Source organism: Schistocerca gregaria, chromosome 7 (assembly GCF_023897955.1).
Source record: "Schistocerca gregaria isolate iqSchGreg1 chromosome 7, iqSchGreg1.2, whole genome shotgun sequence".
In the NCBI taxonomy this organism is placed as follows: Eukaryota; Metazoa; Arthropoda; class Insecta; order Orthoptera; family Acrididae; genus Schistocerca; species Schistocerca gregaria.
This window is the reverse complement of record NC_064926.1, coordinates 381,476,249-381,503,573: the sequence shown is the minus strand read 5'-3', so window position 1 is coordinate 381,503,573 and position 27,325 is coordinate 381,476,249. Positions and strand designations below refer to the sequence as shown.

At 40.2% G+C, this 27,325-nt stretch overlaps 1 protein-coding gene across 1 annotated transcript; it reads right to left on the bottom strand.

Moving 5' to 3' along the window:
• Positions 1–2,894: 2,894 nt before the first annotated feature.
• On the bottom strand, positions 2,895–26,685 carry LOC126281257 (uncharacterized). Its single transcript, XM_049980056.1, has 2 exons — positions 25,808–26,685; positions 2,895–3,367 (listed from the first exon to the last, which is right to left on the bottom strand). Exons 1-2 carry the CDS (start codon positions 26,009–26,011, stop codon positions 3,221–3,223), a joined length of 351 nt encoding a protein of 116 aa, XP_049836013.1. The 5' UTR covers positions 26,012–26,685; the 3' UTR covers positions 2,895–3,220.
• Positions 26,686–27,325: the final 640 nt, after the last annotated feature.

The window sequence follows — 27,325 nt, the reverse complement described above, 5'->3', positions numbered from 1 at the left end:
ATGGTGTAGGATATTTGGAGGTGTTCATTGTGAATGAGGAGATGTGGGTATTTGACTAGTTGGTACAGGATCCTTGTAGCGGGAAGGCAAGCAGATGTGGAAAGTGAGGTAGAAACCATGGCGATTGAGAAGCTGGAGGAGCTTAACGAACGTGGATGGGTGGATATCCATGCAGCAAAGGATAGGACGTGTTAGAGATTTCTTCATGCGAGGGACAGTGGAGATGTGTTGTCCCATTCACTATGCTTACACAATAACTAATTACAGCACTTCCACACACAATATACTGGTGGGCAGCTCCAGTATATCTCTCATTTTATAGCTAATTGCTGGTCGACTACGCATTGCAGTTTCACCCTTACCTATTCTCTTTCATTCAACAACCAACTTTCTTTCCTCCTTAGCACATTAACATCATTTGCTTTGAGTCTTAGTGAAATTGTAAGCAGTTTAGGTGGTTCTGTTTTCATGACAAAAAAACCTTGCAATTATGCAACACTTGCCTGTCTCTCCTACAGATGAAATAATATCTATCCGTATTTAACTTTTAAGACTAATTTAATTATGTTTTCTCCTACCCTGATTACTAATGACGTAAGTATCATCAAATTTAACCTGATACTTATGCACACATTCTTGAAAGGATTCAGTCTTGTTGTTTCGATCATTTGCTTTTCAAGCATTTTTTCTCCTTCTTGTCTTCCTCCCTCCATTCTTTGGAGAAGGCGGTATGACTCCGAATGGTGGCGAATCTGTATGTCTCGAAAGTAAGTACCTCTGTACTACTTCATTCTCCAAAACATTCGCAACACAATTAACACCATCAACAGCTTCTTATGCATTCTCCATAGCATTTACCTTAGAATAACCTTGTATAGTTTTCTGGACGTCGCAAAAATCAGTGGCATTTGTACATTCTTGTACATATGGCCCAGGCTCTATGGTCTCAGAACAATAACTATCACCCAGTGGCACAGATACACCTAAAAGAAAACTGTGGTGCCAGACCGATACTGAAACATGGGACCTCTGCCCCTCAGCTGCGGTGCTGTCGGAAGAAAATCTGTGAGGGTGGGGCGTGAATTGTGCTTGGGTAGCTCAGTGGGTAGAATACTTGCTCACAAAAGGCAAAGACCGCGATTTCGAATCTCCATCTGGGACACAGTTGTAATCTCTAAGGAAGTTTCATATCAGTGCACACTGTGCAGAATGAAAATTTCTTTCAGTAAACATCCCCGATGCTGTAGCTAAGTCTAGTCTCCGTAATATCCGTTCTTCCAGGAGTACTTTGCACTAGCACTGGAAGACAGAAAACACATTTAAATCGGTGCTACTCAAATATCTTGCCAGTCTTGAAGGATACACCACGGAATCAGGAAAACCATCCTAATGGAGGTCTCCAATTGTTGCTGCTCTTGAGGTTTGTCGTGTGTTGATTGAAGTGAACTGAGAATCTGCTTACTATAGTACTGGTTCTTAACAAGCAAAGACGTGAAATATCACAGCTCTGCTGGCAAGCCCTTTGTATCTGAAATAGTTCCTGCTCTGAGCAGGAGTGTCCATAATATGCAGTTATGTTTGGACAACAGTTCGTAGCGCGTAACACAGGTTGGCATGTGGTGGTTTACTAAACAAACTGTTACCCATGGAGACATCTTCTTCTATACGAAACATGGCGTAAAGAAAAGGGAAGTCTCCAGGTTTCTCCTCTCCCATGGTGAAACAAATGCTCAGAGGGAGGGAGTTTAGATCTCCTAAAAATAGAAAAAAACTAAAGTTTTATCTACATCCTCCAAAAAATATTTATGTCTTAAAACCGCTAGATGAACTGCTTTGTCCTCACTTTCTTCCATAAAAGCATTAGCTGCAGTGGGAGACAGAGGTCTATCCATAGTAACACCGTCAGTTCTCTCAAGGTACTGCAAGCTGAATAAAACGTAAGAGGCCAGCAAATGTTTGTACCGATGTAGGATGTCTTCTTTCAGTTTAACTCCTTGCAGAGAATCCACCAGAGTTACTCATACGAACGTGGAAACCACATCGAAACTCGCTATGTCGGATGGTTCCAGGGAAAAGTTCTAAGTCTATTTTAATTATGTATGATGCACTGTTTATGTTCCTGCACATGCATATTTTTCTTTTAGTCTGTTTTACACAGTTGTCACAGAACTTTTAGATCTAGTTTACTAGACACTGCTACAAGTAACACTTCTTTACAATACAGACTAACACCAAATGATCTCACTTCAGTCTTCTTTTAATGAATGAGAACGTATAAGCATTTTCCACCTTCATAAATTTCAGTTCACTAAGAAGCAGTTATCTATTAACGTACAAAATGCTATACAGGTTAGCTGAGCCGACAGCCTTTATGCAACCCACTATACCTCCAAAAACTGCCCATGAGACTGTCATATTGTCAAGGTTGTTACACACAAACGATTAGTCCTACAGGAAAAATTAACAGGACCCTTTTGTAGATACGTTAATGTTGTTAAATTTTATACTGGGCTACGATTTTGGTGAAGGCCACGGTTTTCGAGTTATTCAAGAGAAACGCATTTGAAAGTCACTTCTGCACATTTTTCTTCGATAGTTCCAAAACTACATCCTCTAGAGAAAAGTTATGCATATAATAAAATTTCCTACTAGAAGGTCTCATCCAATTTTCTCTATTGGGCTGGTAGTTTGCAGGTAGATAGCGAGATAATATGAAAAGTCTTGCACGTGATATTTGAACGTGTTGTGGGTTGCAGAAAACACATGGATAGGAGCAGCCGAATCCCTGTTTATATTCCTCTTTAAAGATACTGTATTCTCATATGAATTCTACTCTTATTTTAGGTGTATACTTGTTAAAAGCTGTTTCTTTTAGATTCTAAAACTTTGAAGAACTTTCAGACATTTTATTTACTAAACTATGCATAATGATATTGAAGATCGACATCTTTCAGTTTACTTCATTTACCGTAAGGTGTTTTACAAGGACTTTTTTTCGGAAGTGCTGAGCTGTGCGTAGCTGGTCCTCGTATCGAGGAAACGGTACGAACCTGTTCACCTGAATAATGTTGGCCATTTACAGAAGAAACCGTGAGACGTCCTTCGAACTGGAGCGCTCGCCGGTTTTCTGCGCGTAAGAAATGTCGTCGCCTAGATGCAGCAGGTGGCGGTGGAGACCGCCGTGGTAGCGAGACGGGTGCGATCCATCGTGCTCGGCGAATCAATCTCCTCCCTGGGCGCGAGCGAGCGGGGGCACGTGACGGCCATTTTTCGGACCAGCGGGAACTTTTCCCAATAACCGCTGCGCTATCGCGCAACGCTGCGCGCTCTGGGCTCCCATCCGTTTGGTAGGCAACCTGCCAGGCACCTACAACACAGAAACGGGAAAGCTGTCACTTAACTCTCAGCAATCTCTTACAGTCAATCCGTACTCTTCTTGTGGCCATCGTGGATTTGCTCGTACATCACCTTCAAAATATGTTACTTATTTCTTGTGGAGTTTTCAGGTGTCCACATCCATATTTCACCAAATAAATGCCCAGTGTCCCAAAATCAGTCTATGAAATTTATTTACTGAGTTTCATGCAGTCCTGTTTGAAGCGGACGGATTGAAACATTAAAGAAATGATTAATTTTTACGTTTCAGATACTACGCAGAGACCTCTTTTCAAAACATTAATCCTGTTCTGGCCTGCGGGACATGGCTGTCGTGTTTCTTTTCCCCCTTTTTTTTCTTTTCTTTGCTGGATTTAATTACTGTTTCTAGGCCATAGGCTGATTGTACTTCGCAAGAAATGAGAGTTTCGGTTTGTTGTTACGGTGATTTATAAAGTGTGTTGCATAGAAATGGTTCAGGACTGTTAACTCTGCTTCTTGTAAGACATAAGATTAGTCAAATATTAAATGTTATCGATGCTGTCGTCGCATTAATTCGCTGTAAAAAAAATTAAAAAAACTACCTCAGTTGTGGACAATATAATCCACTGCCATTATGAGGGTAGTCGGTTGATCTCCGGACCATGACGGCTCCATGCAGTGTACAGAGCTCGACTTTGATTGGTGGATAATGAGTCAAGTGCTGTGAAAACCTTTAATACACCAAGTATGTCATGAGAGAGTTCATGGTTAAAATCAACAAAGGTATTTCTTTACTAGTGTTACTTTACCAACAGAAGAATCTGGGGTTGCCAGGTATTAATCAGTCTTAAATCTGTACGTCCACGCCTGTCCCACGAAGCGCCTGATTTGTGCTTAATGTTTGAGGCCATACATCCTAAACTGTTTCGTACAACGACATAATAATGTAGGTACATGCAGTGTCATGTGTAGATACTCTCTGCGAGATATGCTACGAACTGAGTTAGTAGCAACGTAGTAATAAATTTTAACGTCATGCACGGTGCGGCAGTTTTTCACTCGTCTCACTGTTTATGACGTCATATATCTTGAAGTACGACCCATGCAATGATATAATTTTGCAGTTACATTCAGTGCTGTATGTGCATACTGTCTGCAAAATGTGTTGCGAATGCAGCTAGCAGTAAAGAGGTAAAAATTATAACGTCATTCTTTACGTGGTAGTGTTATTGCATGAACAGCGGAAAAGAAGTAAGGGATACTATTTTCTCCTTGCGTCGTTTTGCTGGGGTTGTAGGCTGGAAAAGATTTTTTAACGGCATGAAATTGTGTGTCAAGTTGGTTGCAAATCGGTAAGTGTTCTCACTCGCAGTCGGTATGTGTTCTCATTCTCAGAATTCACACGTCGTCAATTACGCTTCTGTTTCATCCGCCTCACCATTCCTTTGATTGGTAGATTTGGTTAGCGTTTGGCACACATGTTCTGTAATAAAAGGCTGTAGTCAGATTTTAAGAGACATCGCTTTTTTAAGTAATTTTTTCGTTTTTGTGTCTTAAATTTTTCTCGGAAATTATTTTTTCTTCTTGGTAAGTGTAGTGTAGGCGTTGAAGATATTAAAAGGTGGCATCGTCTGTTCTCTATTTCCCCCAAGTCGTTTGAATAGTGAGCAGCTCCATAGCGAAGAGATTCAATAAAATTATTTGAGTTTACCGAGTGTATTTTGTGAAGCAGTATTCAGTTGGACGAAACACAAAAAGAAGAAGACTACATTTTTTTCAGAAAAAGGAAAATACAGTGTTAATGCGGCTCTTCACGATGTCCGTATTCAGACAATAGGAAAGCATCTGTCATTACGTAGCACATGGACGAGTTGGAAGAAATGCAGCACACGAAAGCTAGACATGAAAAGAAATAAAGTATGTATTCAGTACTAAGTTCTATCTCATTTTCAAAAACATCGCGAGCTATTGAATAATTAAACCTTATTGAAACAGTATTACTGAGTATTCTCTGCTTTTTCCAGATCCGACTCCGTTTCCTCGTACAGTAGTTTTCATAATTTACTCCTTCTCTTTCTACTACAAATAGTAATAGGATATTACGAACTCTGACTCAGTCACTAAGAATTCAAGGAAATATGGGGTCTGCGATACTTACCCTTTCCATTGCACACCATGGTATTTTCATTCCTCTTCGAAATCATATTGTTTTTCGTCGCTTCTTCCACACCAAACTTCAACAGAGGCAATAAGCTATTAGCCTAGCATCATACATTTCTTGACACAAACTAGTTTTATCTCAATTTTCCTGGAGAAAGTGTAATACTGGTTAATTTGCAGAATTTGTGGAAAAGAAGACAGCTTCTTGATATTATAACAATGTTTCGATTCTTATACTTTCAAAAAGCAGGCACCCATGAAAAGGAAAAGTATGTTGAGTGAGCAGTTTCATCTCCATATCATATAAGTTATTCACTGAAGCATTTAGTTAGCATATGTGTAGAAAACAACATTAGTATTTAAATGAGCACAAGGACAAGATGACTTTAGAAATGACTGCTTCGCATTGTTGTGAATGAAACTATAGACCGATCTAATGAGTCTGAGTTACCACTTTGCCTATGATTTATAAAACTATTGACAGCATACACTTCAGTTTCAACAAAATATATACCAACAGTTCTTCAAAAAAAAATCGTTAATTCAACAGGTTTCAGATACTAAAGAATATGAACATTAATGTTACAACGCCCGTTAGAATTCATCCGTATAGCGGGAAATTAAGAATTCAAAGAGGTGTCACGAAACGTTATTCCATCTCATCAGAATACCGAAACATACTATGAGTGTTCTCAAAATGGGGTATGTAAGACGAAAAGAATTAATGAAGTGTTCTTCACCAACTTACACTTCGGTCATGGGAGACGAAGAGATATGCACAGTAATATGCCTTGGAAAGCGCTACGGTAGGCATAAAACAAAATTAATTAAGAACTAAAGCTTTGCCGATGACACTGTGCTTTTTCCTCTACTGCAGATAAACTCCCACACTATAAAGGAAGAGCTTAATAGATTAAGGCCAGAAAAAGAATTATAATAGGGCTAGAACAAGGTGGAATGAACACACGTAAATGAAGACAGCACACATCAACAGTTGTATCATAGAATACGTTGATGAGCGTTCGTAATTTGGACAGTTGAAGACAATGAGTGGGTGGCCAGTAAAAGAACTGAGCAGAGGAAATAAACATTGTTGATGAAATAAACACAGACGTGAGAGGTGGTCTTCTACTGCCAAACCCAACGAAAAATTGAGAATTGATCTATGTGTAATGTTCGTATTCAAGTCGGAAATTACTGAGACAGACAGGATAGCAGAGAAACTAATCACAAACTAACCATATACGTAATTGCTACTGTTATTTACAATGAAGTGAAGGTGAGCATAACAGACACGTATTCCTGCATGCTGTACAATATACATTGTAACCAGTTCGCCGTGAGACGTCATACGGGGCGAGCATTTAGGCTGCAGCTAGGTTCAGTGGGTTCAAGTTGCGCGTGCCGGTGCCTGTTGTGATAAGCAAGCGGGGTAAACAGAAGGCAGAAGTTCAACAGAGATGTGAGTATCAAAGGCAGCACCATCGACTTTGATTTTCCGTAAGGTCAAGTAAACCCAAGATTCGCCATTATCGACTGTTTGTTATATGGAATGATTGGTTTGTAGGTCAAGCAGACAAAGTTCACGAAATAAATTTGTATCAGATTCAGTGTACGTACAATTAATGAAGATTCAGATTTGCAGCAGGATCGTACAGGGTTGTAACGGGTATCTAGGACTGATGCCCCTTACTGATGATACCTTAGACAGCGTTTCATCCCACACCAGACTTGCCCTTTGAAATTTTTGATGGCACTATTCAAAGACCTTTAGGTAAATACTAAACAATCCACAACCTACCACATAAAAACTGGCAAAAAATTAGGCTATGCAACAATCCAAACAGTTAACAAATTATCTGCAATAAGATGTACAGAATTGTGCTAATATTAAGGGCACAAAGCATTTATTTCGTGAACAGTTCCAGATAGCGAAATGTGGGCACAGACAAATGACATTATTCTAAGTGGCACGTTCTTTGGTACGTGGTAAGGCGTCTTAATTCTTATATCGATCGAGATTTTGAAGCAAGAATGATTTTTAAACAGAATGGTATACTTTTTTTAACGGCATCCAGAAGGGCTACAAAAGGCGGGTACTGTGATATAATGCATATTAATGTTGAGGTTGAATCTCTTCGCGAAAGAATCTGACAAATATTCTAAAATTAAAAGACAAGTCGGCCGAACTTGGCTACAGCGCTGTAAACATGCTCACGCCCGTCTACGTTTTTGAGTGAAGCCTTTCGACTGTTTACTACTCTGCAATGCAGAACACGTAAGAACTATGTCGGCTATAGGCAGCTGCTTCAAAGTTCCTTGTATGCAGATATTTACACCAATGAGAAGTTAGACATCCTACTTCTAGATGGTTCACTTGTAAGACATCTTGGTCTCCTGACCTTCACTGCTTACATATTCCGCCCTCACAATCATATTCCGCACATCAAGACGCTTCATTCGAACCCAAACACGATAAGATAAGGCCAATGTTGTATGAATTCATGTAAACGATATGCAAGTAACTAGTAAATTGCAAGTGCGCACTGAGATTGAAATACTCGAGGCTGGCGTACACACACACATTCCAGGCATGACGGTCAGAGGAGCTTTTACCTCGGGAGAGGCAGACCGCACGCCGGGAGGCTGGTCCCTTCAGAAGACGAGTCAGCTTATCTACGTCAGACGCCGACTGCCCGTAGAGCAGACAGCGTTTGCCCGAGTGAAAGGAAGAACGACCCCGTGTTAGGCCTAAAAGCAAATTCCGCTACATTGTGTGGGAGCACCCAGCCTACGCATTCTTTACAAACATAGCACGCAGTTTCAGAGGTTTCCACAGGGAGACAGCAAACATCAAACGCCGATGCTACAAATTTCCGGATTGGTCGGCTTAAACGAAACGTCATTCTCCCGTTTTAGAAGAGCAATGCTAATTGACAAACGATATTCCTGACGCCTTGAGCTGAAGAGGAAATGGAAGAGACCGAAAGGTATACCCCTTCACTTCTGGCGTGGAGTGGGGCCATACGGGTTGTCGCTCATGGAGCGAGAACACGTAACGAGAGCTTGTGTGCTTGTACATGTACTCAAAGAGCGAGGAACAAGTCTCTCCTCAGTACTTCACTGAGAGACTACTTCTGTCGAGAGCGAATCGGAGTGCGACTCTTAATTGAGTCCTTCCGATTAAGCATTATTCACTGTGTTGGCCCCCACACTTGCGGTGTGAATGGACAGAGTTATAGTTAAACAGCTGCGAGCGAATTTTTGAGTGGAATCGCGGTGGACTGGTTATCTGATCGGTGTACCAAGCCACTAGTTAGAGTATGGGCGAATAGGAGTCCTTGACTGCATCAAGACGTAGGGAGAGTTTGATTGGCGGAGGTCAATCCAGATAGAACGAGAGTCATTTTATTTGTCAGCAGCCAGCGGTGCAGAGAGCTGTCATTACAGCTTACGGTATTGTGCAATAAATCTCTTGCGAGCCCCATATTTCCTCTACAACACACTTCACTGCATTTCACACTCGACAGCCTCGACCGTACCTAGCAACATGCTAACGGATAATTATTCAAGTTGAGTAGGTGCACCTCTCAGCCGTTCTGCCAAGTCAATAACAATCTTAAACTTTGTATATAAATTTCATTAGCGAATCCTATCCTTAAGAGGTAGCTTCACATTCCGAAAAGTACCCGGAAATAACTTGTTCAGTTCATAACTAAAAGTGCCATTGTGAGTTCTCAGAGTTTTGAAAAAATACATAATAATCTTCGTTAGTTTCATGTTTTTCTTACACTGACTAGCACTACTCCAGCACCCACGTATTCCACTAGTTACGTAAGAAATTTTGTCAATTTTTGTCATTTCCTTACAGCAGCCAACTCCAGAAGATATTTATTGCTGAAAGTTTTTCAGGCATTTCTCTTTACAACGTTAGGAGCGTCTGTCTGACTTCTGTACCAGTTTGAGGGTGGAAACTGCATCTTGCAGGAGCCACAGAGTAATGGGTACATCTCAGATTAATCCGTTGCGCAGAATGACAGAATAGCATCCACACGCTCACAAACTATAGTAGTAGATTATTATCAAGGAATGGTGGATCAGCCAAAGGGAGTCATTTTCAGCTTTCATCAGTATAAATTCTGCCTTTATCGTTTGTCATAACATTAGGTATTCCGATGACGTTATTTCGAAAGTAGTATAGAATTTGGTTGGTTTGCTTTGCAATGCATATATGACGATACCAGGATTTTCCAATTAGCGCCTTTTACCAACGAAGCGATGCTTACGGTCGACGGTAATGCAAATTTGCGTAGCATGCGGTGTTGTGCAACTAAAAATCCACCCTGGCTTCGTAAGGTACAGCAACAGCGGCCATGAAGATTAAATCTATCGTGCGACATCATAGGAAATTCCATTGTGAGACTCTCTTGATCCCACGGTTGTGCTCACTTTTCTCATGTTGGAACGAAAGTACTGAATTAATAATTTCCCGCACGTTGGATAGGATGGAAAGTTGCAGCACAATGGCTGGTGAGGTTGAGGTCTCTTGAGTAGATTGGTCTTGATCGCTTTCTATAGCGTGCACTGAAAGATGTAATTTATCATGAAGCTCCAACTATATCAGACGGTATGTACCGTCGAATCGCCACAGCATGCAACGGCCATCGAATGTTATTTCATATGTTCATCGATTTCTCGAACGGCGGTTCCAAATGTGCCTTGCAGTCGATGGTTAACAAACAGAGTATATACTTCAGTAAAGTGTAAAATTACAAAAAAAAGTTAATTTTTGGTGTGACACGTCGTCAGTTAGTGTGAATAAAGTATGTATTTAGTTTAACGTGTTACCGGTCTAATTACAGTTTCGAGTAGTATTTACAGACACAAGAAAAAGAAAACTGGCATTCTACGGATCGGAGCGTGGAATGTCAGATCCCTTAATCGGGCAGGTAGAGTATAAAACTTAAAAAAGGGAAATGGATAGGTTAAAGTTAGATATAGAGGGAATTATTGAAGTTCGGTGGCAGGAGGAACAAGACTTTTGGTCTGGTGGCTACAGGGTTATAAACACAAAATCAAATAGGGGTAATGCAGGAGTAGGTTTAATAATGAATAGGAAAATAGGAATGCAGGTAAGCTACTACAAACAGCATAGTGAACGCATTATTGTGGCCAAGATAGATACGAAGCCCACACCTACTACAGTAGTACAAGTTTATATGCCAACTAGCTCTGCAGATGACGAAGAAATTGAAGAAATGTATGGTGAAATAAAAGAAATTATTCAGATAGTGAAGAGAGATGAAAATTTAATAGTCATGGGTGACTGGAATTTGGTACTAGGAAAAGGGATAGAAGCAAAAGTAGTAGGTGAATATGGACTGGGGCAAAGAAATGAAAGAGGAAGCCGCCTGGAAGAATTTTGCACAGAGCACAACTTAATCATAGGTAACACATGGTTCAAGAATCATAAAAGAAGGCTGTATACATGGAAAAAGCCTGGAGATACTGACAGGTTTCAGATAAATTATATAATGGTAAGACAGAGATTTAGGAACCAGGTTTTAAATTGTAAGACATTTCCAGGGGCAGATGTGGACTATGATCACAATCTATTGGTTATGACTTGTAGATTAAAACTGAAGAAACTGCAAAAAAGGTGGAAATTTAAGGAGATGGGACCTGGATAAACTGAAAAAACCAGAAGTTGAACAGAGTTTCAGGGAGAGCATAAGGGAGCAATTGACAGGCATTGGGAAAGAAATACAGTAGAAGAAGAATGGGTAGCTATGAGGGATGAAGTAGTGAAGGCAGCAGAGGATCAAGAAGGTAAAAAGACGAGAGCTAGTAGAAATCCTTGGGTAACCGAAGAAATATTGAATTTAATTGATGAAAGGAGAAAATATAAAAATGCCGTAAATGAAGCAGGCAAAAAGGAATACAGACGTCTCAAAAATGAGATCGACAGGAAGCGCAAAATGGCTAAGTAGGGATGGCTAGAGGACAAATGTAAGGATGTAGAAGCTTATCTCACTAGGGGTAAGATAGATACTGCCTACAGGAAAATTAAAGAGACCTTTGTACATAAGAGAACCACTTGTACGAACATCAAGAGCTCAGATGGAAACCCAGTTCTAAGCTAAGAAGGGAAAGCAGAAAGGTGGAAGGAGTATATAGAGGGTCTATACAAGGGCGATGTACTTGAGGACAATATTATGGAAATGGAAGAGGATGTAGATTAAGATGAAATGGGAGATACGATACTGCGTGAAAAGTTTGACACAGCACTGAAAGACCTGAGTCGAAACAAGGCCCCCGGAGTAGACAACATTCCAGTGGAACTACTGACGGCCTTGGGAGAGCCTGTCTCGATAAAACTCTACCATCTGGAGAGCAAGATGTATGAGACAGGCGAAATACCCTCAGACTTCAAGAAGAATATAATAATCCAATCCCAAAGAAAGCAGGTGTTGACAGATGTGAAAATTACCGAACTGTCAGTTTAATAAGTCACAGCTGCAAAACACTAACGCGAATTCTTTGCAGACGAATGGAAAAACTAGTAGAATCCGACCTCGGGAAGATCAGTTTGGATTCCGTAGAAATGTTGGAACACGTGAGGCAATACTGACCCTACGACTTATCCTGGAAGCTAGATTAAGGAATGGGAAACCTACGTTTCTAGCATTTGTAGACTTATAGAAAGCTTTTGACAAAGTTGATTGGAATACTCTCTTTCAAATTCTGAAGGTGGCAGGGTTAAAATACAGGGAGCGAAAGGCTATTTACAATTTGTACAGAAACCAGATGGCAGTTATAAGAGTCGAGGGGCATGAAAGGGAAGCAGTGGTTGGGAAGGGAGTGAGACAGAGTTGTAGTCTCTCCCCGATGTTATTCTATCTGTATATTGAGCAAGCAGTGAAGGAAACAAAAGAAAAGTTCGGAGTAGGTATTAAAATCCATGGAGAAGAAATAAAAACTTTGAGGTTCGCCGATGACATTGTAATTCTGTCACAGACAGCAAAGGGCTTGGAAGAGCAGTTGAACGGAATGGATAGTGTATTGAAAGGAGGATATAAGATGAACATCAACAAAAGCAAAACGAGGATAATGGAATGTAGTCGAATGAAGTCAGGTGATGCTGAGGGAATTAGATTAGGAAATGAGAAACTTAAAGTAGTAAAGGAGTTGTGCTATTTGGGGAGCAAAATAAATGATGATGGTCGAGGTAGAGAGGATATAAAATGTAGACTGGCAATGGCAAGGAAAGCGTTTCTGAAGAAGAGATTTATATATCAGGAAGTCGTTTCTGAAAGTATTTGTATGGAGTGTAGCCATGTATGGAAGTCAAACATGGTCGATAAATAGTTTGGACAAGAAGAGAATAGAAATTTTCGAAATGTGGTGCTACAGAAGAATGCTGAAGATTAGATGGATAGATCACATAATAATGAGGAAGTATTGAATAGGATTGGAGAGAAGAGAAGTTTGTGGCACAACTTGACCAGAAGAAGTGATCGGTTGGTAGGACATGTTCTGAGGCATGAAGGTATCACCAATTTAGTATTGTAGGGCAGCGTGGAGGGTAAAAGTCGTAGAGGGAGACCAAGAGATGACTACACTACGCAGATTCAGAAGGATGTAGGTTGCAGTGGGTACTGAGAGATGAAGAGGTTTGCACAGGATAGAGTAGTATGGAGAGCTGCATCAAACCAGTCTCAGGACTGAAGACCACAACAACAACGTTACAGACACATTTGTCGGACAGGCGGTGATTTACCATTAGAAGCATACAGGAGCTGTCTCCAGGCAAAGACAGATCATGAATGCCAATAATAAAAAATATCTAGAGCGATAGAATAGTTAAGACACTAAGACACTTTATCTTATACGAATATATATATTTATATGTGTGTGTGTGTGTGTGTGTGTGTGTGTGTGTGCCTAGCAGTCGATGGTTAACAAACAGAGCATATACTTTAGTAAAGTGTAAAACTACAAAAAAATTTTAATATTTTGTGTGAGACGTCGTCAGTTAGTGTGAATAAAGTATGTATTTAGTTTAACGTGTTACCGGTCTAATTACAATTTCGAGTACCTCCTGTCCGAAAACTGTGTGGGAATGACTTTAAAAGAACTAAATATTTTTTTCAGATTAACTGACGAATTTGTCGAGCACTGTGTTGTTTACCATGAGAAGCAAACAGGAGTCTACGGGCAAAGATGGATAAGGTACAAAAAATGGTTCAAATGGCTCTGAGTAGTATGGGAGTAGACATCGGAGTTCATCAGTCCCCTAGAACTAAGAACTACTTAATCCTAAATAACCTAACGACATCACGCACATCCATGCCCCAGGCAGGATTCGAACATGCGACCGTAGCGGTCGTGCGGTTCCAGACTGAAGCGTCTAGAACCGCTAGGCCACAGCGGCCGATGATGGATCAGGTATATACCACAATGACAAACAACATGATTTTAGTGAACAGGACTGTGGTGCATATACGTGATCTGTCTTTGCATGGAGACCCCTGTATGCTTCTGAAAGTAATTCATCTGCTGTCCGGCAAATGCTTCTGGAGCATCAGATGGGTCTTAGGGAAACTATTTCAAATGTGTGCTCGTTACCAGGTTTTTGTGAAAACAACTACAGTTTCCCCATTGTTAGTTATTCGTAAGGGTCGAAACAAGAAGATTTGTCACTCATATTTCATAATGACAAACAGCCCTATTCGCAGATTCGCAGAGTTACACACACACACACACACATACACACACACACACACACACACATATATATATATATATATATATATATATATATATATATATATACGCGAAAACTGTAGTTGTTTCCACAAAAACTTGGTAATGTGCACACATTTGAGATAGTTTCCCAGAGCCCCATCTGAGCGCCAAAAAGTGGCACACGCTGTGTTTCATATACAAAATTCATAGCTGATCCTATACATGTTTCGCATGTCGTGTAGAAAATGAGATTTATGTTAGTAAAGTGTACTGCTGCATATAACGACGTAGCTCGTATGAGAGCTCTGCTTGGCTGTATTTACAGAGTAACAGCTGGCTGGCTACGTCGCCTTCTAATTTTAGAGTATTTCTCTGATTACTTTGCTAAGAGTTTGAATCTCAGCATTTACGAGCATTATATCACTATACTCGTCTTTTCAACCGTTTTCGGATGCCATTAAAAAGGTATTTCATTTTATTTTTAAGAAATTCTTGTTTGCTTCAGTATTTCGATCGATACAATAGTTGAAATACCTTATTATATACCAAAGTACTTGCACTTTAACGTTCTGTAATTAGCCAGAAAACTCATTTCGTTACCAGGAACTGTTCATGAACCAAAATAAGTGTTACGTCTTAAATGATTCACTCCGTGCCTTAATATACAAAGGGTTATTCGGCCGCCCCTAACCATAGCTTTTTTTTAGTCTGCAACAATTTTAAAAACCACGTGCGAGATTTTCATATTCTCTCACTCAGACCGTTAGTCGTACAGAAAAAATTAAGATGACACTTTTGTAGGAAATGTGATGAGGCTGAACTGGTATTGGGCTGTTTTTTCGCTGGAGGATTTGATATTCGAATTATTCAAGAAAAACCTATTTGAAGGTTATTTTTGTAAGTTTTTTAGAATAACTCGAAAACCACAACACTCCCAAGGAAGTTGCATTTATGCAGCTGTCAGCCAGTATCGCAGTTTCTTTGCTGCATTTCCGTAACGCTGACTCCGGGGCGGAGCGCTTCGGTGCCACTGCTGCTGAGTCATAGTGCCTCTTCTGCCACAGCCTCTGTGCCACAGCTTACTTGCCGAGCGACCTCTGCAGAGCCGCCTTTGTGTTAGGAGCATCTCCACGTTGTCGCCTCCGAGCTGCGTCGCATACCAGCCAAATAGACTGAAGGATTTCCATCAGGTGACATTTATGGTAGTTAACTTGCCTGTGTTGTCATTTCTACCCCTCTTCACATGGTGGCGTCAGTAGCAGAACTGGAGAAAGGAGAAGTATTCCTGTGTATAAGCCAGATCGAATTAATGATAGAGTGAACAAATGTAACTGCATTCCTAATTCCCACATCTGTATTTGTGGATCTGCAGTATTTTAAAATAAAGTTGCGTGTTCTCTGGGTGAAGGGTAGGGTTTCTGTTAACGCAGGTTTACAAATTATAAAATATTGGTGCGTGAACAGAGAGATTACCTGTGCAACTCGTTGGGGATGTAGATCGCCTCGAAACAGCTCTGGCGGCCTAGGGAACAAGTGATACAGACGTGGACACACTCCTCTCCTTATTTGGTGTTGCGTAGTTTAAGGGCACATCTACACGCGAAAGCGATAACATAATTTTTCGCGCTGTCGAAGACATGATATGAAGCGTCATCGATAAACAGTATGTAGTTGCGGTGGAAAACAGCTAATGTTTAAAGTATGTACTTCAGCTCTGACTCCTCTCTCGCTACTTAGAACGGTGAGATAATCTGTTTCTGTACTGACGCATTTTGTCATTGCTCCGTAACTCCAGACATTTTGTTACATACTGAACACAGGCAGATTTAAAGAGGTGCATCGACGTACTAATTTATATTAACATACTGCCAAGGAACGATTGTTATTTATTTGTAAGTGTCTGTTAATAATGTATGTGATTTCTTGAGTATAAATTTCATTACTCCCTGTTTTGTTGGCAGAACAGCCAACACCGTGTTACTAGGGGAGGACGAAATCCACGAGGTTTTAGCTCACGCCGGCTGGCGTTGGAAGGGAGGAACTATACTGACGTGAGGTCTGGAACATGACAAGGAATTAGAATTCAGAAAGCAGACGTAATTAGTTTGATACTTAACTTTAATCCATTAATGATGAACATCGATGTTCACGGTACATGAGTCACAATATTACCTGTTCAGAAGACATAGTAACTAAATATGGCGCCTTGCTAGGTCGTAGCAAATGACGTAGCTGAAAGCTATGCTAAACTGTCGTCTCTGCAAATGAGACCGTCGGCAGTCAATGAACCATCGCTAGCAAAGTCGGCTGTGCAACTGGGGCCTGTGCTAGGGAGTCTCTCTAGACTAGACCTGCCGTGTGGCGGCGCTCGGTCTGCAATCACTGATAGTGGCGACACGCGGGTCCGACGTATACTAACGGACCGCGGCCGATTTAAAGGCTACCACCTAGCAAGTGTGGTGTCTGGCGGTGTCACCACAATCCCCATGACTTTTTTTTCATTTTAGTAGTTCTAACAAGTTTTAACAAGTAAGTGGCTGCGGGATGACGGAGGTTTATATGCAATCTGATGAAAAGTGCTAAAGTCGAGTCATGAAAGAAAAGTCAATCTTCTTGGCAATTTTAATGCACGAAGTCCGACATTTCACACGATAATGCGAAAGTACTTAGCAAACGCATGACCTCAGCCACCAGTGCCATTGTTCGTACGCCAGGCAATGTGTGAGGAAATAATATCGTTTAATTTTAACGCTTCGAAATTTTATTGATTATCTGATCTGTATTCTCATCCTCATACATAGAAGGAAATCATTAATATTATTATTTATGTTGGCGACTGCGTGTTAGGGCTTTGTTACACATATTATACCATTTGTTCTCTTTTCCATGTCAATTAACAAAAGCCGGAGGAACAATTACCAACCATTATTTAGAAAACAATCAAGAAATCCCGGATATGACCTGACCAAAATTTCAATCTGCGGGTCCAAATTCCAGATTACGTTAAGACGCATCATATGCCCATTATCATTCAGTTTACAGTGTGCACAATCAATATTTAGATTCAGTGTTGAGTTCATTCAAAATTCAGATTCGTTTCACTTTTATTTCGTTTCATTTTCTGACAATTCGCAAGTGCATCGAAACTACAACAATAGTTATCAGCTAAAACAATAGGTTCTTTTCAGTGCACAAAATGGCCATATTGAAGTTCATCTCTTACACCATGGCGATAAGCCAGGAAGATTGAAATTTTGCTTGCGAAGCTTTGGTTTCATTTATTCATATTAACAGCATCGGTGCCTTTATTATAGCGATTACACACACTTTTACACAGTTACGAACTGAATTACTTTCTTTTCACATTTTTCATTATTTTGAAAACCAGAAAACAATCAAACATGGAACAGCAATGCGATAACGTGAATACCGATACACACACCAACACCGACACATACAGCACCGTGAATAACCAAATAGAAAATCAGATTGTGACAGAAATAATCTCATTCCTTTGCCGTCAACTTCAGAAAGATCAAATTCCGAACCAAACTTGCGCTTACTTGCCTCAGCTAATAACGCGGTGCGGACAGCACCATTGGCTAACACAAATTTTATCGCAATATTGAACACAATCATGAAAGTTTTTTCCGACCCAAACGATAAACAGACAAAGAATAACAAATGAATTTCGCGTTTTGTAAAAGACAATGCAAACAGTCTAACAAAGACCGAAGAAAGACTGACGCGATTACTTAACAGCATGAACAGTCGTTTGACAAAGCCAGTAAACGACTTGTCGGAGATATTCTCATAGCTTACTTTGTAGCATGATCAGACGTTATCAGATGTCAATGCCGTTAAACATCAGTTAAAAGACCTAGTCACAGTCTGTGAAAGTATGGTGACTCAGATTAAGACCAATACTCGCACAAACCAAGAAACGCCATAGTGAATGATGTTGAATCTAAACTCAATGAGGTACACTCACATATATACGACAATTTACAGAAAGAAAGTGACACACACTTTGCAAACTTCAGTGAACAATTTCGGAATGAGGCTGCACAGAAGGAAGAAAATTTCCAAAGAAGTTTGAAAGAGAAATTTAGTGCAACACACAGTGATTGGTTACATCTCAAAACAGGAAGAAGTGATCGACCACACAGTATAATCAGTATAATATACCACATCTGAACAAATATATGCATACAATCCGTAGAATCCTTCACCTACACAACGATCTGATACATGAAAACGCAACACAAGATTTGGTAACGAACAGTTTTATCGCCATGAATAGCAGAACACAGGAACTCCGAAGATGGACAGTGACACGAACCAACACATGACACCAAAATACAATTACAATTACTGCTCAGAAGACATACATTCACAACACCCACAATAATGCTACACATTCTCTGATGGCAGCAGACGCAATTCCTATAAGGAAGAAGGAAGCCTGTTTAAACAAAGGACGTTTCAATCCTTTATTCCAGAAAATAATTCTACTCACACTGTGATATTCCTCAAAACACTCAAAGACGCCTTTCATCGCTCTTGGAGCGATAGAAAGGAAATTTCCCACATCGTTGATTACATTCAGGGCGAAGCTCCAACTGGGAATACAAGGAGAATGACAAATGTAACACATATGAGCAATTAGAAAATGCATTCCTGAACTGATACTGGCCAGAGATTGTTCAGGAACCAATTAGGGAACAAGTGATGGAACCTGATGACTTCAACCCAGAAAACGGAAACCTGAGACGGTACTTTGCGAAATACCTCAACATGATCCACATCCTCGACGAACCAGTCCCACCTCGTGACAATCCGTTCACTCGAATCCAAATTTCCATTTGACGTAAAAGAAAAATTATTCCATCTCATTGACAACGACGAAGAATAGCTATTAGAAAGATTTGACGGTGTTGATTTGCTCTACGAAGAGAACCAATAACGCCAGTCCCGGAACAAAAAACATAATATTTACTTAGCGGATATGCAGAACTTGCAGCATAGCCAACGCAATTCAGGCACGTAGTCAAAGGTTTCTTTCTTACAGCTGCAAAATACACAGAACTGTTTCCAAATCTCACCGCCACAATACAATGCAAATAACGACGGTTATCAAAACAACTACCAACTCAGGGGCAATCCCTACAAAAGACGAAAATTTAATAATTTCAATCCGAGAACAAGTCATAACCAATACAAAAAACACTAACAAATTCCGTAATGAACAATCATTAAACAGAAAACAGTGGTAGATACACAATACGAATTACGCAGCACCACAAAGCCGTCCGGGGCGGCAGAGAGGTTCTAGGCCCTACAATCTGGAACCGCGCGACCATTACGGGAGCAGGTTCGAATCCTGCCTCAGGCATGGGTGTGTTTGATGTCCTTAGGTTAGTTAGGTTTAAGTATTTATAAGTTCTAGGGGACTGATGACCTCAGATGTTAAGTCCCATAGTGCTCAAAGCCACTTGAACCATTTGAACACAGCACCACAAAACCTCATGCAAAACTAAAACTTTTATCCACATAATCAATTTCACTACAGTCAACACTGGCAGCCAAAGCCACAGCCGATACACCAGAACAGTTATGCAAATCACAACAACATGCCGACACCATCTCATAAACAACAGCAACACCAAAATCAACCCAGAGAACGGCGACGCCAATACCCACAGGTATCTATAATTGACATGCAAATTGAAACGCCACCTCCTGCTAGCATTGACACGAAGAATGTCACTACCCAAGAGTTAAACTAGACGCTGTCATTATGGTGCCCAGGGCATGACTGAGGAATATTTAGGGGACAGCTTCGCATATAATTACTGTTTGACACACCAAACACTAACACACCACACAGTAATACGGCCAGATTCACAGCACATGAAACACACACACACACTGTTCTTGAGGTACACCGAACAAGGAAACTTGGCTGTGTGTCAATCCAAAAAGAAACAAACTGTGCTATCATCCACTACAGGTACGGCAGGAGGAGTACTCTAACGTCCTCTAGACGACATCAAGAGACAGTGTTGTGCCGCGGTGCAAGGCTCACACGTCCCTCAATTCATTTAACTTGCCCGTTGTGCGCAGCCGACCTTCTTCTCTGGATAATCCGCTACGTCGATCTCCCGAAAGCTTCTTCTTCGACGATATGGTGCTGGTTAAAGGAATTTACCAACTACTTTTGTATTCTTGGAGTAATTTGTATACTCGTAGAATACCTTTCAGTTCAATAACAATACGTTTTAAATGTTCATAAAAAATAACTTCAGCAAGCTAACTCATTCTCCGAACGTTTAGAATGATTTACACTTCCTCAAAATAACTTCCATCATAACCAAGACATAGAGTAAATCGAGAATCTCTAGTCTCAAAATGATTCCAATTCACATGTTTCCTTAGGAAACTGCTTTCAACTGTCCACTAGTATTTTTACAATCATCACAGACATTAAAAAGCACAGAATACTACATAAACTTTTCTTGTTCTTCTTTGCCCGTACCCGAAACTCTGTGGACCGGACAGTAAGTACTTGCCTGCAGCCATTCAGCCACTGTGCCTTTCTTTTTCCTCGTGGCTGTTCTTATTGACCTGCACATGCAAATAAACTATGTGCAGTCGGCTGATCCGTTTCTCCTACTCATATGTAAAATGTCATGTGTTCGAAACGGTGGAAGGCCTAGTGGTTCTAGAATTTCCTCCTAAATACTCGAAGCTCTACATATTCCCCCCCCCCCCCCCTTAAATCGAACACGTGATATTTTAAAGAATCATTAGGTAAACTTATATCACATATCATTAAAACAGTATGTATTGCAACACAGCTCTGTGTACATATTTAGGGTAAAATTTAACTAACTGTTCCTACTCTTAACTAACTTAACCTACTCTTACACTAAGGTTGACATCAAAATCAAATATTTAATGGTACTCTGATAAGTTTTCCCAATATTTAGGATTCGTTAAGAATCTCTCAATTTCAAATCGTAAACTCCAGATCTCACAGACCCTTAATTATGGTTGCTCTTTACACTACCATTCTGTACTGTTTTTTTTTTATTGTCTTTCTTTAGTTCTTATCCATTTAATTATCTACAGTTTCTCGTACTCTGGAAGAACTCTGGGCAAATAAAAGTGTTCTTTCAGACACTCTTAAGCATACAATCTGACACTGGCAGCAGAATGGAGAGTGCAAACTTACCAGACTAATTTCTGAAAAATGTGTGTCTTTTGTCACGATACTGCCCTTTTCCTTTTAGGCACAGTACCTATACCTTATCTACGGGTTGACTCTATGAATGATCCTACTCCTTCCATTTTGGTAGGTATGCTCCTTTTAATTTCCTAATCTATGGTGCTGGTCAATCCCCTTCTTGGTGCCCTTCTCCTCACAGTATAGGACAGCCTCTCTTGGGTCTGCCTATCGGTCCTATTCATCTAATAAATGATGAGTGTGCCCTCCTTCTCGTTCCTGAAGAGGCTTCATAGTTCATTGCCTCAGTGTACATCTTTATGTACACCATAATTGAATATTATCTGGTAAAATTAAAATATATTTTACGCTTCATACTCTCTCTGTAATATCTTACTTCATATCCTAGAGTCCTCCGTTAAGCAACAACTTCTACGCTTCCAGCGTACACAATGCCTACATCCGTTATTCAATATATTTTATGGTTACTTGGGTTATAAGAGTCCCACTATCCTACACGTCGTCACAATATTTGAAAGAATGACACTGTTTAAAAATTTCCCTTATGGCTTATGTCCTCTTTCCTTACTCACGTATCCTCTTGATGCATTCTTGATGTAGAATTTTCCTAGGTTTTCTACACTTAGGGATATATGTGATATGGGGTCATTATTACTACTATAATGGGCGATGTAGAACCGCCACCAGTTAAGAACAATAATCATAATAGTTCTTACACATCTAAATATTTTTCGGTACTTACATATATGTGTTGTAGAACAGTCACCGCAAATAACAATTTGTGCATATTTATCTATGTGCGCATACTTTCCCTCTACAACACTTGAGGTTCTCACAACATTTCAATCTGTACATTCACTGCTTGCGACTTCGTGTATATTGTGTCTATGCTTAAGAGTGTTCGTGTATCCTGATTCTTCGGCCGACTTATGAGCAATGAGGTTAAGGATATAATGAACCACGTAAATTGAGGAGGACTTCAGCGATAGAAGTATATTCATATGGGATAGAAGTATATTCATATGGAAAGAGGCAAAGATAGATAGGTACTCAATCGAGAAGTAAGAAAGGGGGAAAGTAGAGATGGTTGCTAAGATCTAAGAAGTGAAGGAAGATAGCCCCCAATACAGGAAACCCTTCGCACCCCCTTTCCCCAGGATCATCAATTCGTCGGTACTTGAGTGAGAAGCCAGAGGTGGTATGGTGTTAAACGTCTCCTACAGAACGGACGTTCTCACCTTCACCTTTGTAGCCCCCGAAGAAAAATCTTAGCAACCTCTATGGGACGGCAAACAGTGAAGAATCAGTCAGACCTGTCTGCGAGGGTTGTCTGAAAGGTGTGATGTGTGTGTAGCGTTAGTCATGCTTTTACATACACTTCCCACCCCTTTTAATATCGATAAAAACCATCTCCATTTACACCATATTACATAAAAGGTGTAAATTATTCTATAATAATAGAAGATTATACACTACAATTAAATATACGGCTAGTTATTCGGTTAATATTATGCTTTCATATACGTTTAGAATCCTTTTTTTAGTTGATGTCGCCTCGACATCAATATGTCTCAATAGTACCATCATATTATACTGTCCACATTCCTCATTCTTTTCCCTCGCCGTTTATCAATACCTCTACATACAGGTTCCTATGGAAAAACTGGTGAAGAGATTACATACAAAGACTAATGTAGGCAAAAATAAATACCTAAATGTACGTGGATAGCGGAAGAGGTTGACAGTGGAATCGGATTTATATTGTATCTTAAAAATCGTAAAAACGTATGTGTTTGATACAAATTTCCATCTTCTATTAATCTGATATTTCTTGGTAACTCTCAAAGACCAGCTTAGGCAAAACTAAGACCAAACTGACTCTGATACTGGGATTCGAGATCCTCGCTGAATAAAGCGGAGCGCGTGGGTGACTTAAATACTGAAGAACTTCTTCTAACTCTACGTTGATGTCGGGATTTAAGATCATCGCTAACTAGAGGTGAGCGTGCGGTCGACTTACATCTACATCGGGCGCTAATTGTTATGGATGTAACTGCGAATTTACGAAATCGGAATCCAACTGCCGTTAGAGAGCATATTATGAAACCACTAAGAGGTTCTTCAGTCCCAACTCGGTATAACAACACAATTTATACAGTCGGTTACATAACGTGGACCTTCGTGATACTTAATAGGAACGAACATTAGAGGACACCGAAAGAGACTACTCGCCGACATAAACTCAACTATTAGACTTGAGTAGGCAACAGATGAACGCAATTACGAAGAACTTACAATTTGGCCATGTTGTCAGAAGCTTTCGTCAGATTCAAAATTGCTGATGCTAACACACGCAATCCCCTGAATGGAAAATCGGTGTGTGTGCTCAGTGTACGGAGCAATAATTACGAAGAACAATAAACTTTAATTCAACTATAATTCTTCGTGTCACATATATCTTTTAATGGACATTTAAAGTGTATTTGTGGAATTAACTGATTCTTCGGATAACATAAATGTGAAAAGTGATTTAGAGACAATTTAACTGTAAACATCAATAAGCTTGCACCGAAATACGACGCATTCTGAACATTGCTCAAGGGTATATTATCTCTGTAATTACGTCGTGTAGTTGTTGAATACGCGACGTAGCGACACCTTGAAGACGGAATAATAATTAAAAAGTCAATATCCTCGCAAAAATCATGATCTGATATCGGTTTGGGTGGTAGATTGATGATTCAAGATATTATATTTTCAACATTTGAATTCCGATTCTCAAACCGGGCATAAGAAGTACAGTCAGCAAGTTCGTGTAGACTGAGAAGTCTGTCGCTAACACCCAAAGGACTTTTGGTTCTCATTTCAGATCAAGGAAGTCTTCGCGATATCGAGTGGTTCAGTCGCTATATATATAACTGGAGAAGATCCATAGACATCGAAAACCATTGCTTTAATTACCAAGGGCGGCGTACAAACTGCGGCGTGCTGCTCCATCGAGACGGCGATATCAGTTTTGAGAGACAGTGTGTGAAAAATAACCAAACCGCGAGAGAAGTTTGTGTTTATTATAGTTACAGACTGGCGTTGTCGTGATGGAGGGGCGCCGCCCCACGTCATCTCGGCTGGGACAACCATCACCATCGATCCGAAACAAAACGAGACGTCACAAAGTCTACCCGTAACAAAGCAATCACCATTTTACTATATAACAAAACATCAGGTAAAGATATTCTGTCTTCTACCTTGTCAAGGGCAAGCTTGAATTCCTCGCCCAAGTGTCTATAACATTGTTAGTATCATTAGGTTTGGAAAAAGCAACAGTCGCAACGTTTACGGAGATTACACTCTCGGAAATTTCTCGATCTATAATGAGCTCATAATGTTCCGCCTGACTACTTACATTTATAATGTCAATGTTGTCTATTTTTTCTTTGAAATTTTGCTCTACATTATTTACTCGCGAACTGACATTTCGTGTAGTATAAACGTATACTAACACCAGGAATTTTCGATTGCATAATTGATATTAATTCCATAGATCGATCTGTGCTATCTTTCAATATATTCATTTCCTGTCTTACGGAAATAAATTTAACATTACATACATTTTCAGAAAGTTTTAATTTTCCGCTAAATTCAGATTCTACATTATTACATCTATTTTCAATGTCGAATTCTCGTTTCTGGGTCAACTTCTGAAATTGGACATCCTGCTTGTGGCTCAGGTCAGCAAACATTTGAGTCATCTGGACAATTAAGGAATTACTTAATACATTCTTTAAATCTAATCGCAGATTCTCCACCTTATCATTAAATACATCAAACTTAGAATCTAAAGCTTCACCCTTTGCATCTAGCTTTTCACTTAACGTATTACTTACTTCATTCTTCAAACAGGCAGTTTGCGCAGTTGAAGTCACACTCTGTGCATCTATCTTTTGACTTAAAGTAGTACTTATTTTATTCCTCAAAGAGGCAATTTGAGCAGTTGAAAGTGCACTCTTTACTTCTAACTTAGCAGCTAATCTAGAATGACTGAGTCTATCTCCTTTTCAGAGCTTCATTCTGGGCTTCAGTTAAATTTACTAATTCAGACAAGACTGTTTGTTTCCCTAGTCACACTGGTAACTGTGACTGGTTCTACTAGTTGTTGTTCTTCATCCCCGTTCATTTCACTCCTAGCTCTTGTTATCATTAAAAAAACTCACCTCTACGTTTAATAACTATAATAACAGTTTATCCTTCAACATTCCATTCAACTTTACTAAATAATTATTGGTTTTCGCTCACCCGGCGTAGTGTTCTTGGTGTGCGGGTGAGCGGTAGGATGGTGAGCGGATGTGTAATCAGCGCCAGTAGAGAACACTGGCACAGGCGACACTGAGTGGTGGTTTCAGCGTCGCCGTCGGCAAGCGGATGCCTTGTCGGCACCGGTGACCAGCAACTGCGGCAGTCGGCGTCGGTGACTGACAACGGTGTCGGCGTCTGCTCCATGTCCGGGTGTGGAAACTAATTATTCTCCACACCCAATCTTCTTAGTGGCAAAACTGAGGCCTTCTCTGTGGCTTATTTTACCGCTATTACTTTCTCAAGTCTTTTATGCAATTGCACTCATAACTTAGTTCACCTGGTTTGGTGGACTCAATACAACTATTGGAAACAGCTCTCGTATCTTGTTATGTCCAGTTGCTATGGCAACTCATAATCTCTTCTTTCAGTTTCTGTCGTGAAATTCCCATTTTATTTGGGTCCTGTCATGGTCGTCACGTTCTAACGTTCTCTAGACAACATCAAGAGACAATGTGGTGTTGGGGTGCAAGACTCACACCTCTCTCAATTCAATTAACTTGCCAGTTGCCTTTAGCCGATCCTCATCTCTGGTTAATCCGCTACGTCGATCTCCCGAAAGCTTCTTCTCCGAAGATATGGTGCTGGTTCAAGGCATTTACCAACAACTTTTCTATTCTTGGAGTAATTTCTGTACTCGTAGAATACCTTTCAGTTCAATCACAATACGTTTTAAATGTTCATAAAAAATAACTTCGGCAAGCTAACTCATTCTCCGAACGTTTAGAATGATTTACACTTCCTCAAAATAACTTCCATCATAACCAAGACATAGAGTAATTCCACAATCTCTTGTCTCAAAATGAGTCCAATTCATAAGTATCCTTAGGAAACTGCTTTCCACTGTCCACTAGTCTTATTACAATCATCACAGACATTAAAAAGCACAGAATACTACATAAACTTTTCTTGTTCTTCTTTGCCCGTACATGAAACTCTGTGGTCCGTACAGTAAGTACTTGCCTGCAGCCATTCAGCCACTGTGCCTTTCTTTTTCCTCGTGGCTGTTCTTTTTGACCTGCACACACAAATAAACTCTGTGCAGTCGGCTGATTCGTTTCTGCTACTCATATTTAAAATGCTATGTGTTCGAAACAGTGGAAGACCTAGTGGTTCTAGAATTTCCTCCTAAATTCTCGAAGCTCTACATATTCCCCCCCCCCCCCCCCCTAAATCGAACACGTAATATTTTATAAAATCATTAGGTAAACTTATATTACATACAATTATTACAGTATATATTCCAACACAGCTCTTTGCACATACACTCCTGGAAATTGAAATAACAACATCGTGAATTCATTGTCCCAGGAAGGGGAAACGTTGTTGGGGTCAGATACATCACATGATCACATTGACAGGACCACAGGCACATAGCCACAGGCAACAGAGCATGCACAATGTCGGCACTAGTACATTGTATATCCACCTTTCGCAGCAATGCAGGCTGCTATTCTCCCA